The sequence below is a fragment of the Syngnathus floridae genome, chromosome 20 (assembly GCF_059516105.1).
Source record: "Syngnathus floridae isolate MCC-2025c chromosome 20, RoL_Sflo_1.0, whole genome shotgun sequence".
NCBI classification, from domain to species: Eukaryota; Metazoa; Chordata; class Actinopteri; order Syngnathiformes; family Syngnathidae; genus Syngnathus; species Syngnathus floridae.
In genome coordinates, this window is record NC_142432.1 from 7,789,737 (window position 1) to 7,815,244 (window position 25,508).

Here is a 25,508-nt window from a genome sequence, read left to right on the forward strand (position 1 = left end):
GCAAAGTTGAGTTATTGGTATATTGTTATTGTTTTCAATATTTCGTGTTACTATATTGTGATTGCATTAACGCTTGAGCAACGTTGAGTTATTTATTATATGCGCCTTATAATCCGGTGCACCTTATATATGGACAAAGTTTTAAAATTGGCGATTCATTGAAGGTGCGCCTTATAATCCGGTGCGCTTTATAGTGTGGTATATGTGGTATTACAAGAAATAAAAGAGGTAACTGTTAGCCTTTGTGCAAATACTGTGCAATAGTTTTCTCACAATCATCGAGTCAATGGCTTGGCCCAAAACACTATTAGAATAGAATAGAATAGAATAGAATAGAATAGAATAGAATAGAATAGAATAGAATAGAATAGAATAGAATAGATCTTTGTTGTCATTGTCACACATGTACAACGAAATTTAAAGTGCCAACCGATCAGTGCAAAGATAAAAAAAAAAAAAAATACAATAAATACAATAAAAAATAAAAAAGTACAAGCTAAAAACCACACAGAAGAACATACACAAACATGATCATTCATTTTTTTTAGCGGCATTTAATGTGACTACCGCCGTGGGGTAAAAACAGTTGGCGAATCTGCTAGTCCTTGAGCTAATTGATCTGTAGCGTCTGCCTGATGGCAACAGTTCGACAAGGGAGTGGCCAGGGTGGGAAGTGTCCTTCAGAATGTTCTGTATTTTTTTGAGGCAGCGGGTTCTGTGTAGGTCTTCCAGTGTGGGGAGAGGGCAGCCAATGATCTTCTGTGCTGTGTTGATCACCCCTTGGAGCTTTTTCCTCTGAGCTGCAGTGCAGCTGGTGTACCAAACACATATACAGTATGTCAGAGTGCTCTCGATGCAGCAGCGATAGAAGGACACCAGCAGTCTTTGTGTAATGCTGTACCTCCTGAGCACCCTTAGGAAGTAGAGTCTCTGCTGGGCCTTTTTTAGCAGCTCAGAGGTGTTCACGCTCCAGGTGAAGTCCTCCTCGATGTGGACTCCCAGGTAGCAGAAGGACGACACCCTCTCCACACAGACCCCATTGATGATAACTGGTGGAATGTCCGTTTTATTATTCCTCCTAAAATCAATGACCAGTTCTTGGGTTTTAGCCGTGTTCAGGAGCAAATTGTTCTCTCCGCACCACTCCGATAGCTGCACCACATCGTCCCTGTACGCAGACTCATCCCCCTTTGAGATGAGCCCCACCACGGTGGTGTCATCTGCAAACTTCACAATGGTGTTGCTGCGGTGGGCGGGCGTGCATGTATGTGTGTAGAGCGTGTAAAGCAGTGGGCTCAGTACGCAGCCCTGTGGGGAACCGGTACCAAGACTGAGAGGTGTGGATTTATGACGGCCCACTCTCACCCTCTGGTTGCGACCCGTCAAGAAGCTCTTAATCCACATGCAGGTATTGTGTGGAAGTCCCAGGCCCCCCAGTACGTCCACCAGTCTGTAGGGGAGGATGGTGTTAAAAGCAGAGCTAAAGTCCACGAAGAGCATCCGCACATAGCTTCCCGGCTGCTCCAGGTGGGACAGTGCAGCATGGAGGGCTGTAGCAACTGCGGCCTCTGTGGATCTATTTGCCCTGTAGGCAAACTGGTGGGGGTCAAAACCTCTGAGCAGGAGTGATGTGATGTGACCCCGTACCAGCTTTTCAAAGCACTTCATCACCACCAGGGTGAGTGCGACTGGCCGGTAGTCATTAAGGCTGGTGATGTGGCGTTTCTTGGGCAGGGGGACTATAGTGGAGGATTTTAAACAGGATGGGACGGTGGACTCGGTAAGGGACTGGTTGAAGATCTTTGTGAAGACTCCAGCCAGCTGATCTGCGCAGTCCTTTAGGACACGCCCAGTGACGCCGTCGGGACCCGCAGCCTTCCTCGGGTTGATGGTCTGTAGCATGCGTCTCACCGTGCTCCTTCACTGTGAGAGTGAAGCTGCTGCAGACTGTGGGATGTGATGTGGCCGCCTCAGGTGGCTCGGACTCGAACTGGGCAAATTTATATTAACCACATAAATAGGAATTTTGATCAGAAGGGTGGGGGGAAAAAAACCCTGAACTTTGACCTTTGACTTTTTCATATAAATATTGGACTGAAGTTGAGCAGAGAAGCAGTGTCTCGAAGGGATATGACATGAAGCTCATGGCATGCAGTGTACAGTACGAGCAAATCTTCGTGATGAAAATAGAAACAATGACAGGCTGATGAGAAGCGCAACGACTTCTAAATGGCGCCGGAAAGGCTCCGTTGCTCCCCTGACACCCTTTCTGCATACACCTAACTCACACATAAGCGACACCAGCACGTCAAAGAATGCAAACATGACCCAGCTTGTCAAAGTCAGCCATGTTTCCCCTCAAGGACGACGGTGGACTGGGGGCGATGGGCTTTTTTAAGGGAGTCTTTAAAGACAGGTTACACTGGAAAAGGATGTCAAGATTGTGCTTTCTCACGATGGATAAAATACATAAATCACAATACAGCAGATACACTGATAAATGCATATCAGAGGAGATTATACACAGTAAGCATAACTGAATGATGAGTGCAGTAATTGTAGTCAGATGAGAATAAAATAAAGCATGATCCAGTAGAACAAACAAAAACAACCACAACGATTCTGTCGTGGGAGCAACGGAGAATTTCCACGCATTCTAACAGCACCACCTCGCGTTCACAAGCCAGACCAGCAGGCCACCGTTTTTTTTTTTTTTTTTACCTGTACATTAAACGCTAAACTGTTCGCTCAATTTTAATTAATAGTCACAAAAGGTGTACGTTCAACGACAGACTTGTGGACTGATTGCTGTTTCTAATATTTTGACCTTATCATGCATTTAATAGCGTCATTAAAAACACTTCCGCTACTAGTGTCCAGGCCCCATTTTGGAGGCCTGACAGGACAGCCTGCTTAGCTCCATGAAAGATGATGGGTGACAGGATCAGAGGTCTCGGGGAAAAAAAAAAAAAAAAAAAAAAAAAGGATGGAGCTGCTGTGTCGGTCGGTGACTGACAGGTCTCCCACAGGGACGCTGCTTAACCGAAAGTGATTGACACATATCACACACAAGTAATTCACTCTAGGTCAGCGCTTACAAAAGCTTTACCCTGTCCTTTTCGCTTAGAAAAGTCCAGGGGAACCTTGTTTGACAAGAACCCCCCCCCCGCCTCAAAATATGTCAATCAACGCATATGTCAACAATCAATCTCCAGGGTGAGCGCCAGTTGATGAATTACATAACCTGATATCCCTTGGCTAGCCTGTAATATTATGACTGCATTAGCATTCTATCCCACATCACTGACTGGGGCCTCCGGAGATGATTAAGAGCGTAATATAAAATGAGAAGGCAGGCGGCCGTCACCACTGAATTAATTACAATGCAAACCACGGTCAATGTGCATGCACAGACATTCAGCAGATTAAAGCTAATGGCTGCAACCTACACTCTCAATAACACGCCGAGTGTTTTTTTTTTTTTTACAAACTGAGCATGCTTGCTTGTGATGATGTGTTGAAAGCTGCTGCCTGGTCTGCTCAGCCTATATTTCCTTTCCACTATTCATCATTTCATTCCATATTGCAAGCGCAATTACCTACACTGCAAACCAGATTTGATTATGTTCTCATCTGCTGAGGTATGACAATGTCTGCATAAAAACTGATGTAGACACTGTTACTGATCAATTATGCATAATGCTCATGGCTTTATTTTAAGGGTCACCTGCGACACACGTTGGTGCGGTGTATACAATAATTGCACGTTCAGCCGAGCAGCTCACTCTATTCTATTGGACCACAAACTCCCCTGTGGCGCATAATGGACTCGGTAATGCAATGAAATCTTTATCTGCCCCAGCTCGGTCCCCTTATGAATCCGACTTAATGGCGTGAAGTCAACACAGAATGGTTTGGGCCTTGGTAATGGCCGGTGTGGTCGAGCGTTTGCTAATGAGGCAGCAGTAGAGTGGGGGAGATGCAATTGGCCCAGGAACTAGGGTCACCTCTTAGGCTCCACCCATTTGAAATATTGCTAACACTAAAAAAACACAACTTTTTATAGGATTACTTGGGCAGTTTCATCTCAATGCAATGGAATCAAATATGTGTTTTTGGGGTGTTCTTATGGTATTGAGGGGGGCTGGTTGGCGGGACCATTTACAATATTTAGGCCTCTCACCAGCTGGCCCGCTGTTACTTTTTTCCTTTGTTCTTTTTTTGTGGCTTTGCTTTGATACTTTTAACTTTCGCACTTATTGGCTTTCTTTGTGGCGCCGTTGTGTGTGGCAGCCTTTTATAGGAGTCTATTGAGTTGCGCTCATGTCATCTGTGTGTCTTTATATACCCAACCTGAATTTCCCTCCCCCTGGGGATCAATTAAGAATCAATCAATCAATCAATCAATCAATCAATCAATCAATCAATCAATCAATCAATCAATCAATCAATCAATCAATCAATCAATCAATCAATCAATCAATCAATCAATCAATCAATCAATCAATCAATCAATCAACTAATCAATCAACTAATCAATCAATCAATCAATCAATCAATCAATCAATCAATCAATCAATCAATCAATGACTCCTATATATTGGATGGCTCAAGTTGGCAGCGCAGGTTTGCAGGGATATTCTATCAAAATCGCATTTTTCCTTATTGGTTGTAAAAAAGGACTACCTTTCAGTATATGTTAAACTACTAAAGTATGCTGATGACACACAGCTTTACATAAAAGTGGACAAAACACCTAATTTAATCTCCACTACACTCACCATCTGCCTGGAGGAGATAGAGGCGTGGATGAGAGAAAACTTCCTGCAGTTAAACAGATGCAAAACGGAAGCCATCCTCATCGGGACTCCACACCAGGTCACATCCTCCCCAATAACAACCATCACTTTTTCTGGTCAGGACATTCCGCTGTCATTCGTCGTCACTTGGCGTGCGAATGGACCCCCAGGTCAATTACGAGGCCCACATCAAACACATCTGTAAAACATAATTCTACCACCTTAGAAATATAACCAAACTCCGCCCCACCCTGTCACCGCAGGATGCGGAAAAACTCGTCCACGCCTTTGTCTCCTCCAGACTTGACTACTGCAATGCACTTCTCATCGGGATCCCTGGGAAGAGCCTTCAAAAGCTCCAATACATCCAAAACAGCGCCGCCAGGATCCTGATGAGAGTGCGCAAATACGACCACACCACACCCATCCTCCAATCATTACACTGGCTTCCCATTTCCTCTCGGACTGAATATAAAATCTCTCTGCTGACCCATCAATGCATCAGTTGCGTACCTTAAGGAACTAATCACTTGTGGAAGACTGGACTCATCTAACACCTACATCCCTCAAAACCCCCAAAACTAACCTCCGTTCCACGGGAGACCGGGCTTTCTGCTCTGTCTCACCCACATTGTGGAATGCCCTACCAGTCCACTTGAGAGCACCGCAGTCGGTTGACACTTTTAAAAACGGTCTTAAGACGTTTCTTTTTAAAAAGGCATTTTCTGTAGCACTTTGAGATTTTTAAAAAAAAATGTAAGGTGCACTATAAATATAATTTATTATTATTATTATTATTATTATTATTATTATTATTATTAATAATAATAATAATAATAATATTAAAGTTGGTTCTTCATCCAACAAATCCATCAACAAGTGTCATATGAAAACAAACTAAAAGGCATTGCAACTTACCATCCGTTGCTTTCCCTCCTTTCACCTTCCATGCAAATATTTAATTCTGCACAATGTAGACTTGCAGGGTAGTAAAATGGGTTGGACGATAAGCGTTGAAGTGTTTACAGTGAGCAAAATTCGACTCTTCTTTGGGGCATATGTCAAACTTTTGAGGGGACTTTAAATAGTTATTTCCGTAACATTTTGTGCTGCGTTGAGTGATCCTCGTAAATCTCGGAATCCATTTGTAGTTGCCCCGCAAATTACTGCAAAGAACTTAAAAAACATTTCCTACTTTTGACCACGAGATGGCGGTGACTGCAAACTAATTCATGCCGGTGTTGAAAGGTTGATCACGCCTCAGTTGAGCCGGAAATATCGAGTCGCCGCTGTCATTGTCCTGTTCGGTGGGAGTGATCCAGCCATTAGCGGCTAATTAATCAATTAGTCATTCGGCTAGTGTGAATTGTGTTTGCCATGTGCATTACTTCGCTGATTACGATAGTAATAACATCGTCTCTGTGATGAAGGAGTGCAATTATCTAAGTGTTGTCTCGGTTGCACAACCGAGTGGCTCGCTTATTATTGTAAATGTCCCCATATGGTGCGTTTGGGTTCTGGTTTTTTTTTTTAAGGACAACGGAGCAATAAAAAAAATCCATGAGGGGGCGTATAATTAATTAAACAATATATTTTCTTGAATAACATTAATAATCAACTTGTAGATATATTCACCTGAAGTGCACAAAATGTTGCATTTTAGGGCAAACTTTGTTCTGGGGGGTGGGGGGCGTTCCACCGAGACAAACATTGGAAGAGTCGCTATGGAAACACGAGCGTAAACAGACCTAGGCTGTCGTAAAAAAGACTGCTGTTGAAAAGAGTCGCCAGAGATTCTATTGTGGTTAGACAAGGCGAGTAGAGAGCTGCTATTCGGGCGAGAAGAGCGGAGCAGGAGCACGTTTCTTGCCCATGCAAAGAGACCCATGCTCCGCAGACACTCATGGACGTCCACACTCTGCGCCAACGCTCGGCTCATTTGTGAAGAGGACGCAGGACGAGCCGGTCTACGAAGAGTTAAGATTCGACATCCTAACTGTTTATGTGAGCGGCTAGCAGGCTAGCTGGCTACATGCACGGGGGGAGCCGCTACTTGCAACGAAGCAGAAGCTCGCGTGTTGTGATCGATGGGAACTGAGCCCAGTTGAAACTGCCTTTTGTTGTTATTTTGTTGCCTTGATGTGGTCCTGATCACCCCACGCACCAACTTTGAAGAATGATCGCGTGAGAGCTGAGCGTCTGCTGACATTTTTTGCACATTTAACCTGGAAAGAAAGAAAAGTCACTCAGGTTTGTTGTTTTTTTCTTCAACTTGGCTTCCATCGGTTCGTCAGTTCGACTTCAGCCTTAATGTTTAAGCCATTGAAGTGATTGTGCAATTTGGACTTGGCTGGCTCGTGATTTTTCTTTTACACGAGGCTTCGCGTGACACTTTAGTTTCTTTTTCTCCGATGAAAGCAGACGATAAGAGCATTTCTTCTCTTATCAGATGCCCCCATTGTCCACGAGCGGCGACAAGACGGGTAACATAACCGCTAAAACGGTTCTGCGTGATGTTTTGCAGAAAAAGAAGTTCCGTGAGTCGTTTGAAGCTCAATTTGAACACAAAACAACAAAAAAACTGAAATAACGTTGGTAAAACCGTGTGGTTGCGTTGCATTTGCACACGGAGTGTTTGAAATGCAGAGCTGCAACATTTGTGTCTCAGCGCAAGATCTAAATTAGACAGGATCACGTGCCTAAAACACCCTATAAATTAAATAAAGTTGCGTTTAACATTTTTTCTCCCACAGCCAGCCAGTCAGTCAGTCCCATTTGGGGGTACCGATCCCAAGTGCGGGAACTCCTTGAAAATATTCCAACTGCGAGTTTGTAACGCACTTGGCAGCAGAATTTACATCAATTTGCATGACTCGGGTTGCTTATTTGTTAGAGAAATGTGCCGGGATTCAAAATGAGACGGGATCTTTTTGGATATGAATGCAACTTCCATGCCACCTTGCATAATAGAACTTTTCTAATCTTTTTATTTTTGTTTTAACTGCCATTTGATTTTCTTGAGCCTTTAAACATCAGGTTAGTCTTAAAATCAATCTAAATTAGCATGCTATCCTCTGAACAGTCAAGCACATTACAACCCGAAAAACCTCAAAAACAAATAGATCCCCGGATTAATAATGTCCCCTGCGAGAGGAGGCTGCTGTTAATTGGTGCTGATTTTTAAAAAGCCTTAATGCTCCTCCAGGAGTGTAAAACGCTGCTGTCGTTAAGATTCTCTCATTGCAAGCCGCCCGCGTGCTTTCTCCTGTGAGTTGTTTTTTTTTTCTCTGTATTTGCGATCAAACATTATTGACTCCCCCAGTCGATAACCTTGGCAACTGGAGCCTCGCAATGACAGCAGGGGTGGGAAAGTGGAAGCTTCGTCTGATGTTGCGGCGAAAGCCGCCAGCAAATGCCGTTAAACACTTTTTTTTTCATGTGTGGGCTTTGAGACTTAAGTTCTAAAGCGAATGCGATTCAGTTGAATATTTGGATGCACTTAACCTTTGTGCCGGTGCACTGAAGAAAAATGCTGGAGCGTACCATTGCCAAAAGGTGAGTCTGCTCTGTCGTTTAAAGTACAGTTGGTTGACACAATGGGAATGCGGCTGACAATTTGACATTTTATAGACTAAAAGATTTAATGACGTGATATCAACGATTGACATTGTGCCTACATGTGGTCTTAAAAATTCCCCGCAGGTGCCACCGAGACAATTGGTTTATCCCGTGGCATCCAAGCCCTCTAATATGTTAATCTCAATCCAGTTTGATTTGACGAACAACGGCGGAGATTATCCCTGGAGGATATTCCCTATCTTATCTGGCTTATCCTGTCAAATGTTGAAGACGAGTTGAAATATTGGAATATCCGCAACCTTTCATTCTGTTTTCAGTCAACACGAGGCCTAGCTATCGCTATATTATGGCACTGTTCTCTCCTGCTAATGAGGCATTTTGCGTCTCTTGGCATCTGCCCCGACTTGAAACTTGCATTTTGCACGCAAGGCTCATTTCCTATGCATGAGGAGCGGGGCGCCCTTTGATTTGCCCGCCTTACTTTGCCTCTCTTCTGTGCTCACCCGAGAAATGGTAGCGAGGAAAAGTCACCACCCCCTACGTTAGGCAATCTGATGCTTATTCTAAACAGGGGTTTCCGCTTGGTATTGTGTATCCCTCCTCCTCCCTTCAAGGGAGAGACGAGATGTCGCCGGGGTGAGATCTGAGAGCGGGGCTAATTTGACACCATGGGGTACAATGAGGTTTGCCCCCAACCTTAAATTTCACTTGGCTGGCACCCTTTTTGATTCACATCTGGTGCAGAATACAAAGCGTCCGACACCTTCATGTGGTCTTTACCCTCTCGAGGTCAACCTTGCCAACGTAAACTCCAAAGAATCAGAGCGACGGTTATGTATTTTGGCTAACGCTTCCGCTGGCCTTTTGTTAACAACCTCGTCAAAACTGCTGCGTGCGCTTTATCCTTTCGCCGCGCCAATTAACAAGGTCATCGACATAATCCAGGTAACGCTCCGTAGGTAATTGAGGCCTAACACTTGTTCTCTTGAGAGACGGCAAGACACTACGTGTTAGCTTGTTAGCCGCCCGCCCAGCCGCGCATCTTATTACCTGTTGGTTCAAGCTCGCCGTTGAGATGAGTGACTTCTACCCGCTCCCTCCCTTGAGTCCTTTGCTGATCCAAATTAAAACTCGTATCTACTCCCAAGATCAGGGCTGCGACGTCGAAGCCCTAACCGCCTGTGTTGGAAGCTAAATGGGTTTTGATTCGATATCTTAGAGCAACGTGATATTCCATTCCATTACCCCCCTCCTTCACTCCCTCGCTCCATGTAGTGAAATGTAAACGGTATGCTTCCTCGGCTCATATCGACATTTTATTGTTGGCTGACTGTGTTCTTATTTTCTCCCCGCTGATTCATCTTCTTTTCCCAAATGAATATGATTATCTTGGAGGAATAGATTTATTTTTTTATTTTTGGGACCCTATCAAATTATTGTTTTGGCTTTTTAGAACGGGCAGAATGCGCACCACTCCTGAGGGGTAATATATTTTTTTATTGTTCATTCATCACACTGGAGACATTTTGTGGAAGTCAGCGTGATGCTGAGGTGCAATTTTTTTTTTTAGCTTGCTCAGTGTTATGCAGGTTTCAGACTTTTAAAAAAAGTGTAAAGGATTACCATGTACTTTTTCCACAGTATTGCACCGCTGTCATTGTATACTAAATGTGCCCTGGATATTATTCACTCGTAAAGCCCTAAAAGTGGTGATGTCTTTTTTTTATGATTTCATAAATCACTGAATGGCATCCGGATGTGACAGATCACCATTCAGGCTTTCCATCTTGTTTATGGTACATTATATGCTCAGAGTTTTTACGGCAAGTGCAGACAGACAGCATTCATAAATCTTGTGTCCTCTTTTGAAAAAAAAAATACCCAACAAGCAGTGCAGCCGCCGTCTCTACTTCCCCTTAATTGGATTCGGGTTATTTTTAGCGTTATAGCCTAGCTAGGCTCAGATGGCGGTGGGTGCAGTTCCTTATCGAAGGCCCCACTGCTGCTCCAGCCGTCACCGCTTACTTGGCCGCCTGGAGCTCTCCGTCGTGAAGCCACATCTCGGCAGCTAAACTGGAAGGACCGAACACAAAGAATCAGTGTGCACACGCCACGCTAATCTGCTTGCTCGTTAGCCGCGCCCTCTCGCTAGTCTGTTGTCCTAATAGGAATGTCCTAATGAGCTCTAATTGAAGACGGCTAATTTGCATGGCTGGACTCATTGTCTTTCTGGAAGCATCTTAAAGCTCAAAGGAATCTAATATTATTTGGTCTTGGATGATCCGCCGTCCCCAATTCCAGATTGGAGTCACTTTGTTCTGCGGTTATTTCTTGACACGATCCCTTTGTGCCAGACGGCGAGACGATTTTACCCGATGGCATTTATTTTTCGAGCGTGAGGGACAGTAACAGGGGCCATTTTTCAAAGCATATCAAAGCAGGGCAACTTTGATCAGCACAGCGCTGTATAGGAAAGTGATACAATTGCAGAATAAGGAGCACCTTTTTATTTGCACTCGAGAGAAAGGCGTTTCACTCTTGGTTTGATAGCCGCCTTTATATCCTTACCATCTCCTTGCTTTTATTTATCGTTTTACTGTGAGTGCCCATAAAATGATTTTCTTAGAGAGAAAATGTTCAAATGGGCACTGGTGGTTTGATTTTTTCTGCCACCTTCTGTCTCATCTGTGGACAAAGGTATGGAAAGTTCTCAGATGAAACAATTTGAATTTCTCTGGCAATTGCTTCTTCTCAGGAAACGGGCATCTTTCAAGGTAGCGCACATTAAGTCGTCATTTACCGGTAAGCCGTGATCAAAATGAATGCGTACGCAATTTCTCTTTTTCTTGTGACCTGTTCTGATGAGTTTCCTGCTCTTTGTTTTTGTTCGCATCCAGGCTTGCTAGCTGAAAGTAGCCCGTCAACAGGAAGCTTGGTTGAACATGACTCACCGGCCAGTTGCAGGGACTGCCAACCTCGCCCCAGCTTGTGGCTCTAGATGCCAACCCGACGCGCCATGACGGAGAGGCGTTGAAGTCAACTCGCCGACAGCCATCTGGATAACGGTCCCGACCGCCGAAGCCCTCGTGACCACACTTCTGTCCCGTCCCCACCATGCTGCGCTTCCTCCCTCTCAAACTCGGCCGCGTGTACCGCTGTCTGAAGCTCCTGTTTGTGGTGGGACTGTTTGTCATCTTGCTGATGAACACCCACAACCTGTTCGCCTCGTTCCAAAAGAACGAGCTCACGGACCGTCGCTTCATCAACCTCAACAAGTGTCCCGCCTGCTTCGGCACAAGCTGGTGTCGCAAATTCATGAACGGTCAGGTTTCCTTTGAGACGTGGGGGCGCCTGCGCTTCCTCGACATCTTCAATGTCAAGAATGTTTACTTTGCCCAATACGGAGAGCCCAGGGAAGGCACGCGTCGCATTGTGCTGAAGCGGCTGGGCTCCAACCAGGAGCTGGCCGAGATAGACCAAAAGATCTGCAAGAGGGCCACGGGCAGGCCTCGATGCGATCTCATCCAGGCCATGTACAAAACTGAATTTGCTAGGATCAATGGCGACGTTCGTCTTCTTACTCCAGAGGTGGTAGAGGGCTGGTCAGACCTGGTACACTGCCCCTCTCAGCGTCTGCTGGACCGCGTGGTTCGACGCTACGCGGAGACCAAAGACTCTGGAAGCTTTCTCCTCAAGAACCTGAAGGACACGGAGAGAATGCAGCTGCTCATGACCTTGGCATTCAACCCGGAACCACTTGTCTTGCAGGTATTGTTTTGTTACCTTCACCTAGGAGGTTAAACCTTTGTTACTATCCTCATCTAAAGTGGCAGGGCACCAACTAAAGAAAGCCTGTTGACGTGTTTTTATAATGCCTTTGGGAACTGAGATAAATATACCTTCCTTCCATTATTAGCATTGATGCAATTCAGACCTATGAGGAGGGTGAGTTGAAGGTCTGATTCTGCACGATAGGCAGCATCAGATGTTACGAATTCTTGTGTTCCCTCTTCGACTGTTGTTCCCATTAACCTTTGTTTTGATAGGACGGAGTTATGGCTCCAGGTGTTTTTAAGCAATGTCATCCTTTGGGGTTATCTTTGGACAAGCTCACCAGTACAGTATGCTCATTTCCCTTCTATGTATAGATGTTGGTTTGGGAGGAACCCTTTCAGAACCTTTGGCAATGCTCGCGATCCTCTAAAGGTTTTGAGAGCCGTGGCCTCGTGAAAGATGAGAGGATTTTGCTGGCGGCAAGATTGCATATTTAACACCATATGTAGGGCGGATTTGAATTATTCAAGATTGCAATCTGTAAATGGTCCAAGTTGTTTTTAATTTGAATACGTGTCTCTGTCCGATGGGCCGCCGTCATCTGTGGGAGTTTGTGCTCGGAATGTAGTGTTCTATCATCCCGGTTGCCAGAAAGGCTCCACCGACGCGGCTTTTTTCCATCTCCCTGTGTGATATACAAGCATCCGATCAATTCCAATCTCAATCCGTCATTGACCGTGTCTCAACAGAACCACAACGGTCGCAGCCCGTGTTGACATTCAATAACTGACCTCCAACCCTAGCCCCCCTTTTTATACTCATAATGTCGGACGCCTCCCGGCATTCCGCAAGATAAAAAGCGAGATCAGCTTTTGTCCAGTTGATCCATAATGCCCGTTTCACCCGGCTCGTGCTTTCCTCTCTGCCTTTTGTTCTGTCCGCCTGTGTCTCTCTTTTTGTCAGCGGATGAATATATGCTCCACAAACTCCGGATTATTCCATTGCCGTGGCCTCTTGCCATCCTCCCCCGAGCCCAAAGGCTACGTGATTCGGAGCCGCAAATGGAATGCTAAAGACATCAGACACCAACACATCACACCTTCCCATCAGCTGCATGCATCCCTCTACTCTTTTTCTCTTGGCAGTGTTTTCCTTTTGCACGTGGCTCATCCCGACACCTTGTCATCTGTGGTGTGTTTGAGAGACCTTCGGGTCACGTGGGTACGATCCTATGTAGCACATGGTTGGCATCGACAACATAGGGTAAAAAGATCTGACGGCTTGGCTGGTCAAAATATACCAAAGGACCCTCTGCCAAGCTTTGGCAGGAGTGGACCATAAAGAATTAATGTATAGAATGAACATGCCGCGGTACCTGGATGTCTGTTTTGGCCACCGGTGATACCCGCCTGGTAGAGATTGAATTTTAACAAAAGATAAGCAAGGACAGAATTAATGAAAATCTTCTTCCCACTGCTTCAATTTGTTTTAGCAGAGGCCGTCACCCCCAAGAGTTACAATTTTCAGGTTCACCGTCTTTAATACGACGGATTTCCTGCCGCCATTGTTTGCCACTGCTTCTCTTTCCCCCGGCTTTATTCGCTTGAATAATGCACGTAACATTTCTACTGTCTGCTCTGTGAGCTCTGAACTCTCAGAATGCCTTGTGGTTTTGCTCTTTTGTAGCCACTGGCAGTAAATGGGCCCTGTTTCACGATGAGACACCAGACCTCCTTTGTCAGTGGCAAACAATCTGCTCTGTTGTTTTGGCTCGGGACAACAATGGCCCGTTTATGTGTGCCGTGCTATACGCAAGGCATACGCAAACACAGCTTGCATTCCTCTGTCACGTGCCAGACCGTTTGGCCGTGGGGGAATAAATATTTTTAGATGACCAAAAAAAAAATGACGACGGCGAAATACAAAAGCCTGGCGCCATGTCTAGCGCTTGTTTCCTGCTTTGGCTTGATAAATATCATCGCTATCCAATGAGGTGTCATTTCCGCAGGACATCTACGTGGAGTTAAGGTCACGGTTAAATCAAAACGGTAGATATGCCAAGTCACATGATGCCCGTTGATTTGACGTCTCATTCAATGGTGACATCATTTAGTCTACACAAAAATCGTGTCTTAGAGAGATGCCCGGGGCTAATTCCGGTGGATCATTCAGGCATTTCTGAATGGACCCGTCTTCTCCCCACACTGTACTCGGCACCGACCTGCTGTGCTTGCAGTGTGGCCCTCCTCCTTCACTACAGCGGGAGACGGCTCAGTGAGCATTCCGCCGCATTAGCCAACGTGCGCATTTATTTGCGCACTGTTGAGTGCCTCTCGAGTTCAGGCACGGGAGGCTCCGTGAAATGCACAAATTTACTACGCCCTAATGCTTCCTTCTAATTATCCCGAGCAAAGATTACGCAATGTTCAGGTAAGCGGCTTCTTAGCAACTGACCGGTCCAGTTGACAAACATTATTGGAAGCAGTTCGTTGATGGTAATTTGTCAGTTGTTTGATGGCGAGCCAAATCGTAACATGATTTAATGATAAAATTGCTCCTCGGGGCTATTTGTGTTCTGGGAAAACACAATGTCGCCACGTATAAGCGCCGTTTAAAATCCATGTGAAATGAAATGAATCATGGGAGGAGCAGATCGCTTCTGATCGGGTAGCACGACAAAGGCAAAGGCTCGTTGCACTCCCTTTTCAGATGGAACATGCCTTGGGATGTATGTATTTAGAAACGCTGAGTTCGCCCCCCCTCTCCCAAAAGTCTTAGTCATCAAGCTTCTTCCCATTTGCAGTTAATTTGGCGCCTTTCCTTTGGCTAAACGACTTACTGATTCATCAGGTGATTTGATGGGCTACAGTACATCTGGCCCAATCGGAAACGAGTTTGATTTTCGCCTCGGTCTTCCGTTCCAAGTCATTAAGCCTTGCGAGGCGGCCAGGACCATGTGACTGCACTCGCGCCCTTTTTGGTCCTGGGCTCCGCTTTGCCCAGTGAAGCTGAGAATAGGAAGTGACAGGCTGTGGGCTTCACTCAGCCGGCGGCACTCTCATCTCCTCTAAACTCAAATCTGTGCCGCTTTCCCAACCCTCCCTCCCCTTTGCCACCATCCCAAAGAACCACCTCCTCACTTAACACCCAGTCCTCGGCTGACACCGACATGCTCATCAGAACGGTCCTGTCGCGTAGCCATCTGTTTTTTCCCCGCACAACATCTGACACCCAACACCGCATTGCAGAAAAAAAGAAGCACACACATTGATAGATGACCTTATCTTTCATGCCTGCTAAGATTCCTGACAGGAAGATCTGAACTGTGAAAAGTAAAGACCCAATGTGCTTTCAACAAACAGTCTGGCTGCATTGTTTGTTTTCTCCCCAAACGGGGGGGGGCGGATTGTCTCTTTGTGTTGTTTTTGATTTTAATGAGCTTTTGCATACCCAATCACAAGACTAACCTTTGGGAACTGAAGCTTAAATAAACACGGAAGGGCAAAGGTGACACCTGAAACGTGACCCTCCCAAAATTGATTTATCGTAGAGCAAGGAGCCGATTCCTAAACATTTGTTTTTGGTAAGAAATGGTTCTACTTCCACTGGCACACTTGACGGGACATGCCAAATGCAATTCAAGGCCAATTATAGTTTCCGACTATTTACTTCATAATTGCGGACTCGCCTTCAGTCCTGCGGCGTGGTGTGTCTGCCTCCCATCCTTTAAAGTGGCTGAGGTCCATCACTAAATAGTGATGAATATCTTATTTGCTTTCTGGTTCCCAGAGACAGTGACACTCCTTAGCGCTTAAGAGCAGAGTTGTTTACGCCGCTTAACCCGGCTTCGAGTGCTCCCAATCCCCTTTTCATTATTCTTCTACGCCTTTGTGTACAGACTGAATCCTGTTAGGATAGAGAGTTATCCGGGCCCAGCTCCCCTCTTTTGGATGCCCTCATTGGATGGCGTCTCCGCTGGAAGGCGGAGGGCCGGGGAATGGTTTGACAGCACTCTCTGTCCTACAAGCCCAGGGCCTTGTGGCCTTTTCTCCCATTTTGAATGAGCCTGCCTGCCGTTGTCACCGTAATCCTCAACAAACACATGCACACATGACAGCTGTGTTTGCTTAGGTGGTCTGAAGCACCCCGTACCACACACCGGGTCTCCCCCTACCCCCCAAATCAAGCTTCCTTCTGTCATGCCTGCTTGCCAAGCAAGCCACTGTTGTATCCACCATTGGCACTTCCTGCCAGAGAAAATACCTTCAGATAATGCAGCACATTGACTCGTAGTCACTGCAAGTGCAGCTGCCTCGGGACAGTGGAACCTCTCCGTGACTGTTTGGTTCATTAAATTCTCTTAAATACTGACTCGCTCTATCCGCAGCGAGCTTCTGAGCACAGGGTCAGTCGCAGCAGTTTGCCGTCCCCTGAGATAATTGTCTGCCGCTCTGCGATACGCGATCCTCGACGCAGACCTCAAACGTACATGCCCTCGGAAGTTAGTTTCGAGTTCCGGTTGGGATCCTCCCCGGTCCGCGTGAGCGGCACAACCACCCAGACGGATTCAACAGCGACCGCCTTTGACGTTACACATTCCTGGCTTTCCCAGCAAAGGGGATTTATGAGGTCGGGTTCAGGTCAGCACACAGTTATCATTAGAAACCACTAGGTCGGCCCCTCTCCCCTCCCCTCTCGCTTTTCACTCCCAGTCTTCATTTTCATTCTTCAGTATACTTAAAACATGCTTAAAGTCAAGTGTGACATTTCATTTAAAAGGCCGGGCAAAAATGACTCGCTGACTGCATCAAAGCAGTGACTTGTGCAAGAGCCACAAACTCTTATCTAAAAGAGATTTTCAAGCTTTGTGTTAAAGCTTAGCTAATTGATATGCTTTGATAGGAGCTTTGACGCGAATAAGGAAGCAGTGTGCGGATCACTCCGGGAGGGAGGGGAGAGACTGCATTTGTCACAATAAACCAACTCTAATTACAGGAAAGATAGATTTCAAATGTGCAATAGGCTCAAATGTAAAGTAGACTTTTGAATTTCTTTCTAGGTCGTCTTTACAAAACAATTTTCCTTCTTTCCGTAGAGGGTGGTGGGTGACTTTGCTGTCAGTAGCGTCCATCGTAATGAGGCAGACTGAAGCTACTCGGAATCAAACCACACTCCGCATCCTTTGTCTCTCTACGCTCTGACACTTCAGCAAATACCTTTCCTCCAACTTAGTTTGCTGACTAGGAATTTTACTCTGAGAAACCGAAAAGACTGCAGAAGCAACAAAGAGGCCAGTGAGCAAGTTGGGGGGCAGATGACATAGAAATGTCTCGCTGCATGTGTACGACCGCGACGACGGGGCTTTTAAAGCCCATTCCCTAGTGAGGCTTGAGCGCTTGCTGTGGGCTACCAGACTGGATTCGAGACTTCAAATTGCCCCCAAAATGCCAGAAGGGGCTCGCTGCACATCCTCCATATGAAAAAGGTGAATAAGAAATGTCACCCCTCCTGCCCCCCGACTGGCTTCAGAGGAACATCTGACTCCGCCTAAGAGATGAGTCCCTGTTCTAAAGCATCTGAGTCATAGCCGGAAGAAATTTCTGTTGTTGTGTCTGACACGAACACGTCTGCCCTCCACACTTAGCATTTGATCTTCGGGACTGGCCTCCAGAGTCCTGTCCTGACTTGCTTTTCGTAAAACGCCGGGGTTTAGTCAAGGACAGAAAATGCAGAGAATTTCAACCGCACCCTTAACTACTGCTGTGGCTAGCTACTAATTTCCTCTAAGTAGCCATCGTTGCTAAGCCCAAGCCTTTTCGTTATATATACACACAAAGCTTTCATGTATAAATGCAGCTCTGCGCCACAGCGTTTGCTCACTGGTGTTTGATTGGCCAAGTGTTCTTGCGGGGTAGCCAAGGCGATATCTTGGGAGCCGCTGATGTTTACTCGGCCCCTGAAAAGAGGTTGTTATCAGCCCTGGTCACGTTGCATTTTCTCATTCATATGCGGCGGGATACAGTTTTGGGTTGACGCTCAAAGAGCCTCTTTGCCCGTGCCCTCCCCCAATTTGTCCAGTAGAAGGGCACGTCTTTGTCAGCGGATGTCAGGACGCAGGTGTGTGTTCCCTGCACTGCTCGCTCCATTCGTTTCATCCTCCTTCTCCCGAGGCTGCCTATTTGTCTGTGGCCCCGTTTCATTTCAGCCCACTCGGATGCCCTCCCTCCCCCACCACCCCCCGGGAGGACGCCAGCTCGTCTGTTGTATTAAAGGGAGGGGAGCGGAAAGCACACATGTCCCCCCGCTCAATGCCGCTGTTGTGCACCGGCTCTACCTTTTACATTAGATTAGCCAGAACTGCCCTTAGAAGTCACTGCGAGGTCACCTGCAATAAGAACAAGCTTGTGTGTGTGTGTTTGCCAGTCTTGTTTATTACATTTCTTCGTATTAAATCGTATTTACTGGATGACTACGACGTTTTCCGAATTCGGAACAGAGGTCCATCGTGAATTGACGACTGCATGTCACGACTCGCGTCCTGTGTTCTTGCTCAATTGCCACTTTGGAGGCGTGACAGTAAAACAGTAATTTACTTGCCTCTGCCTTTCAAACGGAGCTTTGGACCAGACATAGTGCTGGTTGCCCCATTAAGCTAATTAAATGCGAGGTGTTGACAGTGAGCCGCTTTTACGTACGACTCAGATGCTAGTTGATGCTAGCTTAAGTCGTTAGCGTTTACTTTCCAGCACCCGTGCAGTGCCACGTGCCACAATTTGAACAATATACGGCGTATGTCCAACTTTAGCAGATTGTCATCAATTGGCAGGGATAGAATTTGGCATCACAAAAAGTCGTAACCAGAATTGCATTTTCAGCGCATTTAAAATGCACGCCGTCTCCGGGGGACACAAATGGTAAAATTTACCACCTGTGCGCTTCATACGCCTCTTGCAGGAAACTTCCCAGATCTGCTCAGAGATGGCAGAGAAGTGTATCCAACTCATTTCGTCCCTCCCCGCCCACCGAACCCCCCCCCCCCCCCCCTCAACGCCTCATTGCAGACGGTAATGGCTTCTGCCGAGTAACCGTTTAAAGAGCGCTGAGGGAGAGCGATCAGCAGGACACGGGGTGTATTTATCAAGCTCGGTGATAGGAAGTCGTCGAGTCTTTCAAGTACGCCGCTCGCTAGTCCTCGCCTTCAGCTTGCCCGTTTGCTTTTCACACGTAAATACGGGCCCCTCATTGAAAATGGCACCTGAGTATGCAGAGACCGTCGGATGAGAGTTAAGAGCAGGAGACGGCGACATGAAGGCCTTCTTGTAACACAGGCTGACAGTAAGTCTGAAAGTTGCCTCGGGGTAATCAAACGCCCCCCCCCCCTCACACACACACACACACACACACACACACACACACACACACACACACACACACACACACACACACACACACACACACACACACACACACACACAAGCTTCCGGCGCTCCGCTTTTGTAGCCTTTCAGGCTGCAACCTGACAACCAAAGAGCGGAGAGAGGCTTTCGTAAACCAGCATATGTACGCCGCTTTACTCTCCTCCCAGCTTTGGCTTTCTCCATTCTCGTCTCATCCGCCAAACCTGGCTGCAGGGGCTTCAATTTGGGAGGATTTTTTTTTTTTTTTGAACGGTAAAGCCGTTTCAGCCATTCCGTTGGACGGGCCGAGTTTTGTCAACATGGCCAAGAGCTGCTTAGAGTTGCATCAACACGGCGCAATCCAAGGTTTGCATTTGGGTCAGAGGAAACGGGCCTAATAGGGATGTACCAGCAAATTATCCAGCTTCAATCTAATCTTTCACTTTCTATGTTTAAAAGCCATTTTAGATACTAAACCCCTCTAATCCCAAATTCCTCTGGAATCTCCAAATTGTCACCAAAGGATATCAGCTCCCCTTTGCTGTCACTTTTACAAAAGTTGTCGAGGAAGGCTGTCGACCCCAAAGTAAGGGCAGAATTCAGAAGGAGTCCTTGCCAAAACAGGGTGACTGGGCCCCAAGAAGAGTGATGTCCTAGTTGAAGCCCATTGTGCTTCATGTGTGGTCTTGGATCTGTTTTTGTGGCGCTAATCAGAACCAAATTGTTTTGGACCTATTTTGGCTTGTGTTCTCGAGCTCAGTCAATACTGGTTAGCGCCGTTGCTTTTTCGATTCCCATTTGAAACACACAAAAAGTTTCCCGGCCTCACTTTACTCCATTCCTATACAGGCGATGTAATCCGCATTTGTGATATACCGTCAGGGAGAATAACGTTTAAATAATTTGTATTTCATCAATATTTAAGGTGAGCTCGTCGTGCATATGTAAAAGCCTCCTCGCAGGCACCAAAAGGCGGCAGAGCGTCGACTTTCCTCCGGTGACACGGCGGTCAGGAGTAGTTCACACCTTGCCAACAGTAACGTTCCGTGTTCCCTGACATTTCGCTATCGGGTTTGAGGATTCGGAAACACAAGTCCCCCCCCCTCCCCTACCTTTTCCTCGACCGCCTTGCCAGGAACAGCAGCCTTTGTGGGATTCGTTACATAGGAAGCTCCCATCCGGTACACTTTATGGCAAAAGGACAGTTTGACAGAAAATTGAGAGAAGCCCCAACACATTGGTGCAATCTGGATTTTGTATTTCAAGCCTTGCTTAAACTCTGAACCGCTTTGAAATGGTAATAGTCTTTTAATGACAGGCCGTGTTTTCAGCACAGCGTGTGTTGTAGCTAATGGAGAAGAGTGGCAACAAAGCAGCCATTTGTAACATTTCCTTGTAAATACATTTGCATAAACAACTTGTTTGTTGTTAGAACCAACACATCAAGGCTTCGGAGGAACTTTTTTTTGCTGAATCACTAAAACGCATTTTCACTGCTAAACGGGCACGGTGACGATTTAAACTTTCGGCGGACGCAAATAACCGTTAAGTTTACCGTAATGGCAGGCGGCAGATATCGGCTCGGGGCTTCAAACGCAAGACGGCTCTTTCTGTTAGATTTAATCCGCTGTAGCCATCGCTGGCTCTGTTTCATGCGCTCCTTTTGGCAGATTCTCAAATCTTGTGCTTACACTGGCGTATCAAATGTTACCCAAGGCTGCATGGCGAACTTTGCGTTTGATGTCTGGGATTATTCTCTTTCTCTCTTTATGCGAGGAAAACCGGTTCCCGTCGCAAGTTCAACAAGCGCTTTTCCGTTAATGACCACGGCCGCTCTTTAAACTTTTAAAATTTGCGCTTCAACTGGAGTTTGTTTTCCCTTCAGAGTTTCCCGTCGGACGAAGGCTGGCCTTTCGCCAAGTACCTCGGGGCGTGCGGGCGCGTGGTGGCCGTCAACTACGTGGGCGAAGAGCTCTGGAGCTACTACCACGCGCCCTGGGAGAAGCGGGCGGACCTGGCCCGGCAGCTGATGGACATTGCCGAGCAGCTGACCAACAACGACTTTGAATTCGCCCTCTACCTGCTCGACGTCAGCTTCGACAACTTTGCCGTTGGCCCCCGCGACGGAAAGGTCATCGTGGTCGACGCCGAGAACGTCCTAGTGGCCGACAAGCGACTGATCAAGCAAAGTGAGTTTCCTCAAAATCGACGTCTTTAACCGTCATTGGTAGCAAATGGGTTAAATAGCAGGAGCTGTTCTGGGGCATTGCTTCTACCAAGCAGCCAAGAATATCCTCATCCAGCTTCTTCTGCCCTCAACACGCTCGTCTCCATCAAAGCAAAGATGGTCTCGATAACGAGCTGTCTCCCCCCACCCCTCCCCCACCTTCTTGAAATAAACCTCATAACAAGGACGGAGCTATACATCACAGGTAGTGCGTGACAGATCCCTACCCCTTGGTCCTCCTTCCCGCCGCTGCTTCACTGAAAGGGAGGACCACCCAGTCACTCCTTTTTGATTTGTCCCGTTTTCTCCAGAAATCCTATTAAGGTGATGGAATGTTGTGTCGCCAGATGCGAAGGCCCCACCAGTGCTCCCCATGACAGATATCAAGTGTTGTCTAGCTTTCGTGTACGTGTGGACTCGTATTGTATATATAAAAAAAGGGATTCTTGTGATGAAGTCATTCCGATGATCAAATGGAGTTGTGTTGAAGCACCGTTAAGGGCTACTTGTTACTTTTTATAGCTGCGAGCTGAAGGTTCCCCGCGTTGCCACGCTGTCTTTTCGACTCGCCTTAAAATGCAATTCGGCCTGTTGACGTTCTCCGTCTGACAGCCGCTGAGAGCTTGTCAAGTCCGACTGCGTACCCGGGCCGGCGCGTCAAGAACGTTTATGGTGGAAGTGGTGGCGATGGTGATAATCAGTCTCACAATGTCGCAAGCGCGCGTACCGGCTGGACCTGAACAGACGGTCCAATGTCAAAACAATTGGAGCATTTCCCAGGTCCGTTCAGGTTCCCAAATGTCAGGTAGCTTTTTGAGCTTGACGAGACGTTCTCGTCGAGGTTCAATCATTGTGTCGTTTTTTTCCACAAGAGGCTCCCCGGGAAATAACGAGACGACGTGACCTAGCACGTTTGTACCGCTTGTTCCACCGATCCATTGGGACTGAAAATGATATTCTCCGCTTTTGACAGCGTACGTTTGTTCACGCCCGCAATATCAGCCCAACAAAAGAAAGTGATGAGCTTCTTTTGCTTTCTGTTATGAGGTGCTCCCCCCTCCCCTCCCTGCCACACACTCGGCTTCATCCTTGGGAAGAATCTCCTCGCTGTCGTGCGTTAGTGTGGCCAAGAGGAGTGCTTCATTTTCTTGATGCCGTCTGTCAATCAAGTCTGGGAACATTAATTGCTGTCACCTCACCTTGGTGCTTGAGTGCACACCTTTGCTTCAATGCGCGTGCGAGGAGATCTGTCTTAACCTCACTGATTGATGTTGATGCGCCCCTCCTATTTTGGGGAACGTTGGTGGGACTCATTTCCTTGCAGGGCAGCACTTGATGGTTTAATTGAGTTGGTGTGATAAGCCGAGTGAATTTTTGCATCCTGTGGTGGCAAGAAAATGGAAAAGAAAACAATGTATACTGGTATTGCGATGTGCCGGTAACGTGCCTCCGCCCTCCCCAAACAGACAAACCCGAGAACTACGACGTGTGGTACGAGAGCCGCTTTGAGGAGTGCGACCGAGAGGCCTGCCTGTCCTTCTCCAAGGACTCTCTGTGCTCCCGGGTCACGGTGGACCACAACTACTACGCCGTGTGCCAGAACCTGCTGTCGCGCTATGCCACCTGGCGTGGCACCACCGGGGGCCTCCTCCACGATCCGCCCGCCCACATAGCCAAAGACGGCCAGCTGGAGGCGCTGCTGGACGAGTGCACCAAGCCCAAGAAGCGATACGGACGCTTCCAGGCGGCCAAGGAACTGCGCGAGTACCTCACGCGGCTTTCGGCCGCCTCCTCGCCCGCCAGGTAATGGACGGAGTCGGCGTCGGTCCGACGCGCCCGCAGACTGGATCCCGGGCGCCTCCAAACTCTTTGAGATCCTTGATGTCATGAGCTCCCCTTTGCGCAGGAGCAGGACGGCGCCTACGTTTGGAAGAGCCTTCGGTTACATGGACTGATTTACTGACTGGCTTTGCCGCCTGAAAAGAGGAAGCGGCCGCTAACAAGATTCTGCTGGGGAGCGCGATGCAGAGTGCGGGATAGGTATCGGGAGCAACTTTCTCGGATGGTTGCACCATCTGAAAAGGAAGGGGGCAGGCTCTGAGCGACACTTTGCTCGCAGGCTAATGCAACATGTGCGATCAAGCGACGCTGACCTCACCCCCCGCCCCCACCCACCACACACTTCCCCTGTCTTGCCGCCTCATTTCATCATCACGTTTCATGACAACATTGAATCGAACACCTATGAAAGTTTGCCCGGGGGGGATCATTCCTTTTTTTATCCCCGCTTTCTTTCATGGCTGCATTTAAAATGCTGCATTAACATTTTTGCTGCACCACCAATCTTGATTTTATTTTTATTTTTTTCCTCTCTGTAGCGTGCCACAGGGAAGGCAGAGGTAGCTTGAATCTCGCAGGGTCTGTCCCTGTCGTGGCGGTGGTGGCAATCATTGTCGTTTTCTCCCCCCCTACCACCTTTTGTGAATAGGAACCGGTGAGAACAACAGATACTCTTATAGGAAAAAGAAAGGAGAGAACTGCACAGTCCCGTGACGATAAAACCAAAGAGGCTGAAGGTAAAATAAAAAACTTGTTCCTCCACCGCAACCATTTTTTTTTTGTGGATTATTTTTAGTTTGGCCACAAATGCCCATTTAAACCCGGCTGCTAACCAAAGCAGCAGTATCTCCTTCGCCCTGAAAAGCTCTGCGAAAGAATACTTTTCAAATGTTTCGTTTCTCACCCCTCTCTATGTTGTGAATCGGACGTGGCCGGCAGGGTGTTTCGGAAAAGCAATACAAATAGGAAAGAATAAGAATCGTTTGGCTCCGGGCTTTTTTTTTTTTTTTTTTTTTTTTTTTTTTTTGGAACATGCCTCTTCGTTGTGTCCAATCCGTTTTCCTTGGTCCCGGAAAAGTGACGTCAACGCCCCCCGCTTGCAGGAGTTTGTACATGCGTGACTTAACTGTCCACTTTTGTACTGTCCGTTTCCTTTGGATTATTATTATATCAGCGTTGTCTGATTGTTCCTGTGCCTTTCATTCAAAAGTTGTACTTGCAACTTTCAGTGGGTTTAATTATTGAAATAAAAGATATATATATCTATATATCTATATATAGAAATATACACTTGTGTTTACACTCTTCTTCATTCTGTCTTGACTGTTATTTTATTATTTCCACATTCCAGTAGGACCATTTTGGCCGCACTTCACACTAAAGTTGGATCCACCAAGTCTGATGTTGGCCGCTTTCCTTCTTCCTCCTCCTCCTGTTTTGATCTTTCATGTCTTTTGGCCCAGATCCGCACGTTGACTACGCTTAAATCTGTCTTAACGCCAGACCTTCTGGAATGTTCTTAAAAAAAAAAAAAGCTTTTTTTTTTTCCCCTCGGTGAAAACCCATAAGGTATATACAGTGGGTTTCAAAAGTCTACAGACCCCTGTAAAAATCTTTGTGATATTACAAAATTCGCTCGAAGTGATCCCTTTCACAGATTTTGCCACTAGTGGGAACAAATATTTATTTAACTTAAGTTGCACAAGTGTGCACACCCTCTAATAACATCTGTGTTCATAATGAACAAATTTAGAGTTTTTGAGTATTCTTAAAATCGACCCTATCCCATTGTGTTGAGTGTAATCTTTGCTGTTTCAGCGCATTTGTTAAACACAGAGAAAAGCACTTTTTTTTTCCCCATCCTGTAATTTCCTCTATTGAACACACCCTTTG

General features: G+C 46.7%; 1 protein-coding gene across 4 annotated transcripts; it reads left to right on the plus strand.

Annotated features, from left to right (window-relative positions):
- Positions 1-6,553: 6,553 nt before the first annotated feature.
- On the plus strand, positions 6,554-24,903 carry dipk2ab (divergent protein kinase domain 2Ab). Of its 4 annotated transcripts, XM_088363655.1 has the most exons (6): positions 6,554-7,049; positions 11,134-11,180; positions 11,276-12,146; positions 21,435-21,738; positions 23,243-23,579; positions 23,683-24,903. In XM_088363655.1, the coding sequence occupies exons 3-6, from the start codon at positions 11,493-11,495 to the stop codon at positions 23,729-23,731; spliced, it is 1,344 nt and encodes a 447-aa protein (XP_088219781.1). In that variant the 5' UTR covers positions 6,554-7,049; positions 11,134-11,180; positions 11,276-11,492; the 3' UTR covers positions 23,732-24,903. The 4 variants fall into 4 exon arrangements, with proteins under 4 accessions (XP_088219781.1, XP_088219780.1, XP_088219783.1 ...); XM_088363654.1 differs by lacking the exon at positions 11,134-11,180; XM_088363656.1 differs by lacking the exon at positions 6,554-7,049 and having other exon boundaries at positions 7,065-11,180.
- The last annotated feature ends 605 nt before the right edge of the window (positions 24,904-25,508 follow it).

Excerpts from the sequence above, each read along its gene's own strand:
- dipk2ab (XM_088363655.1), top strand. The coding sequence starts at position 11,493 with ATGCTGCGCTTCCTCCCTCTCAAACTCGGCCGCGTGTACCGCTGTCTG. Across the intron at positions 12,147-21,434 it reads CGGAACCACTTGTCTTGCAG|AGTTTCCCGTCGGACGAAGG; the intron begins GTATTGTTTTGT and ends TTTTCCCTTCAG. Across the intron at positions 21,739-23,242 it reads CAAGCGACTGATCAAGCAAA|ACAAACCCGAGAACTACGAC; the intron begins GTGAGTTTCCTC and ends CTCCCCAAACAG.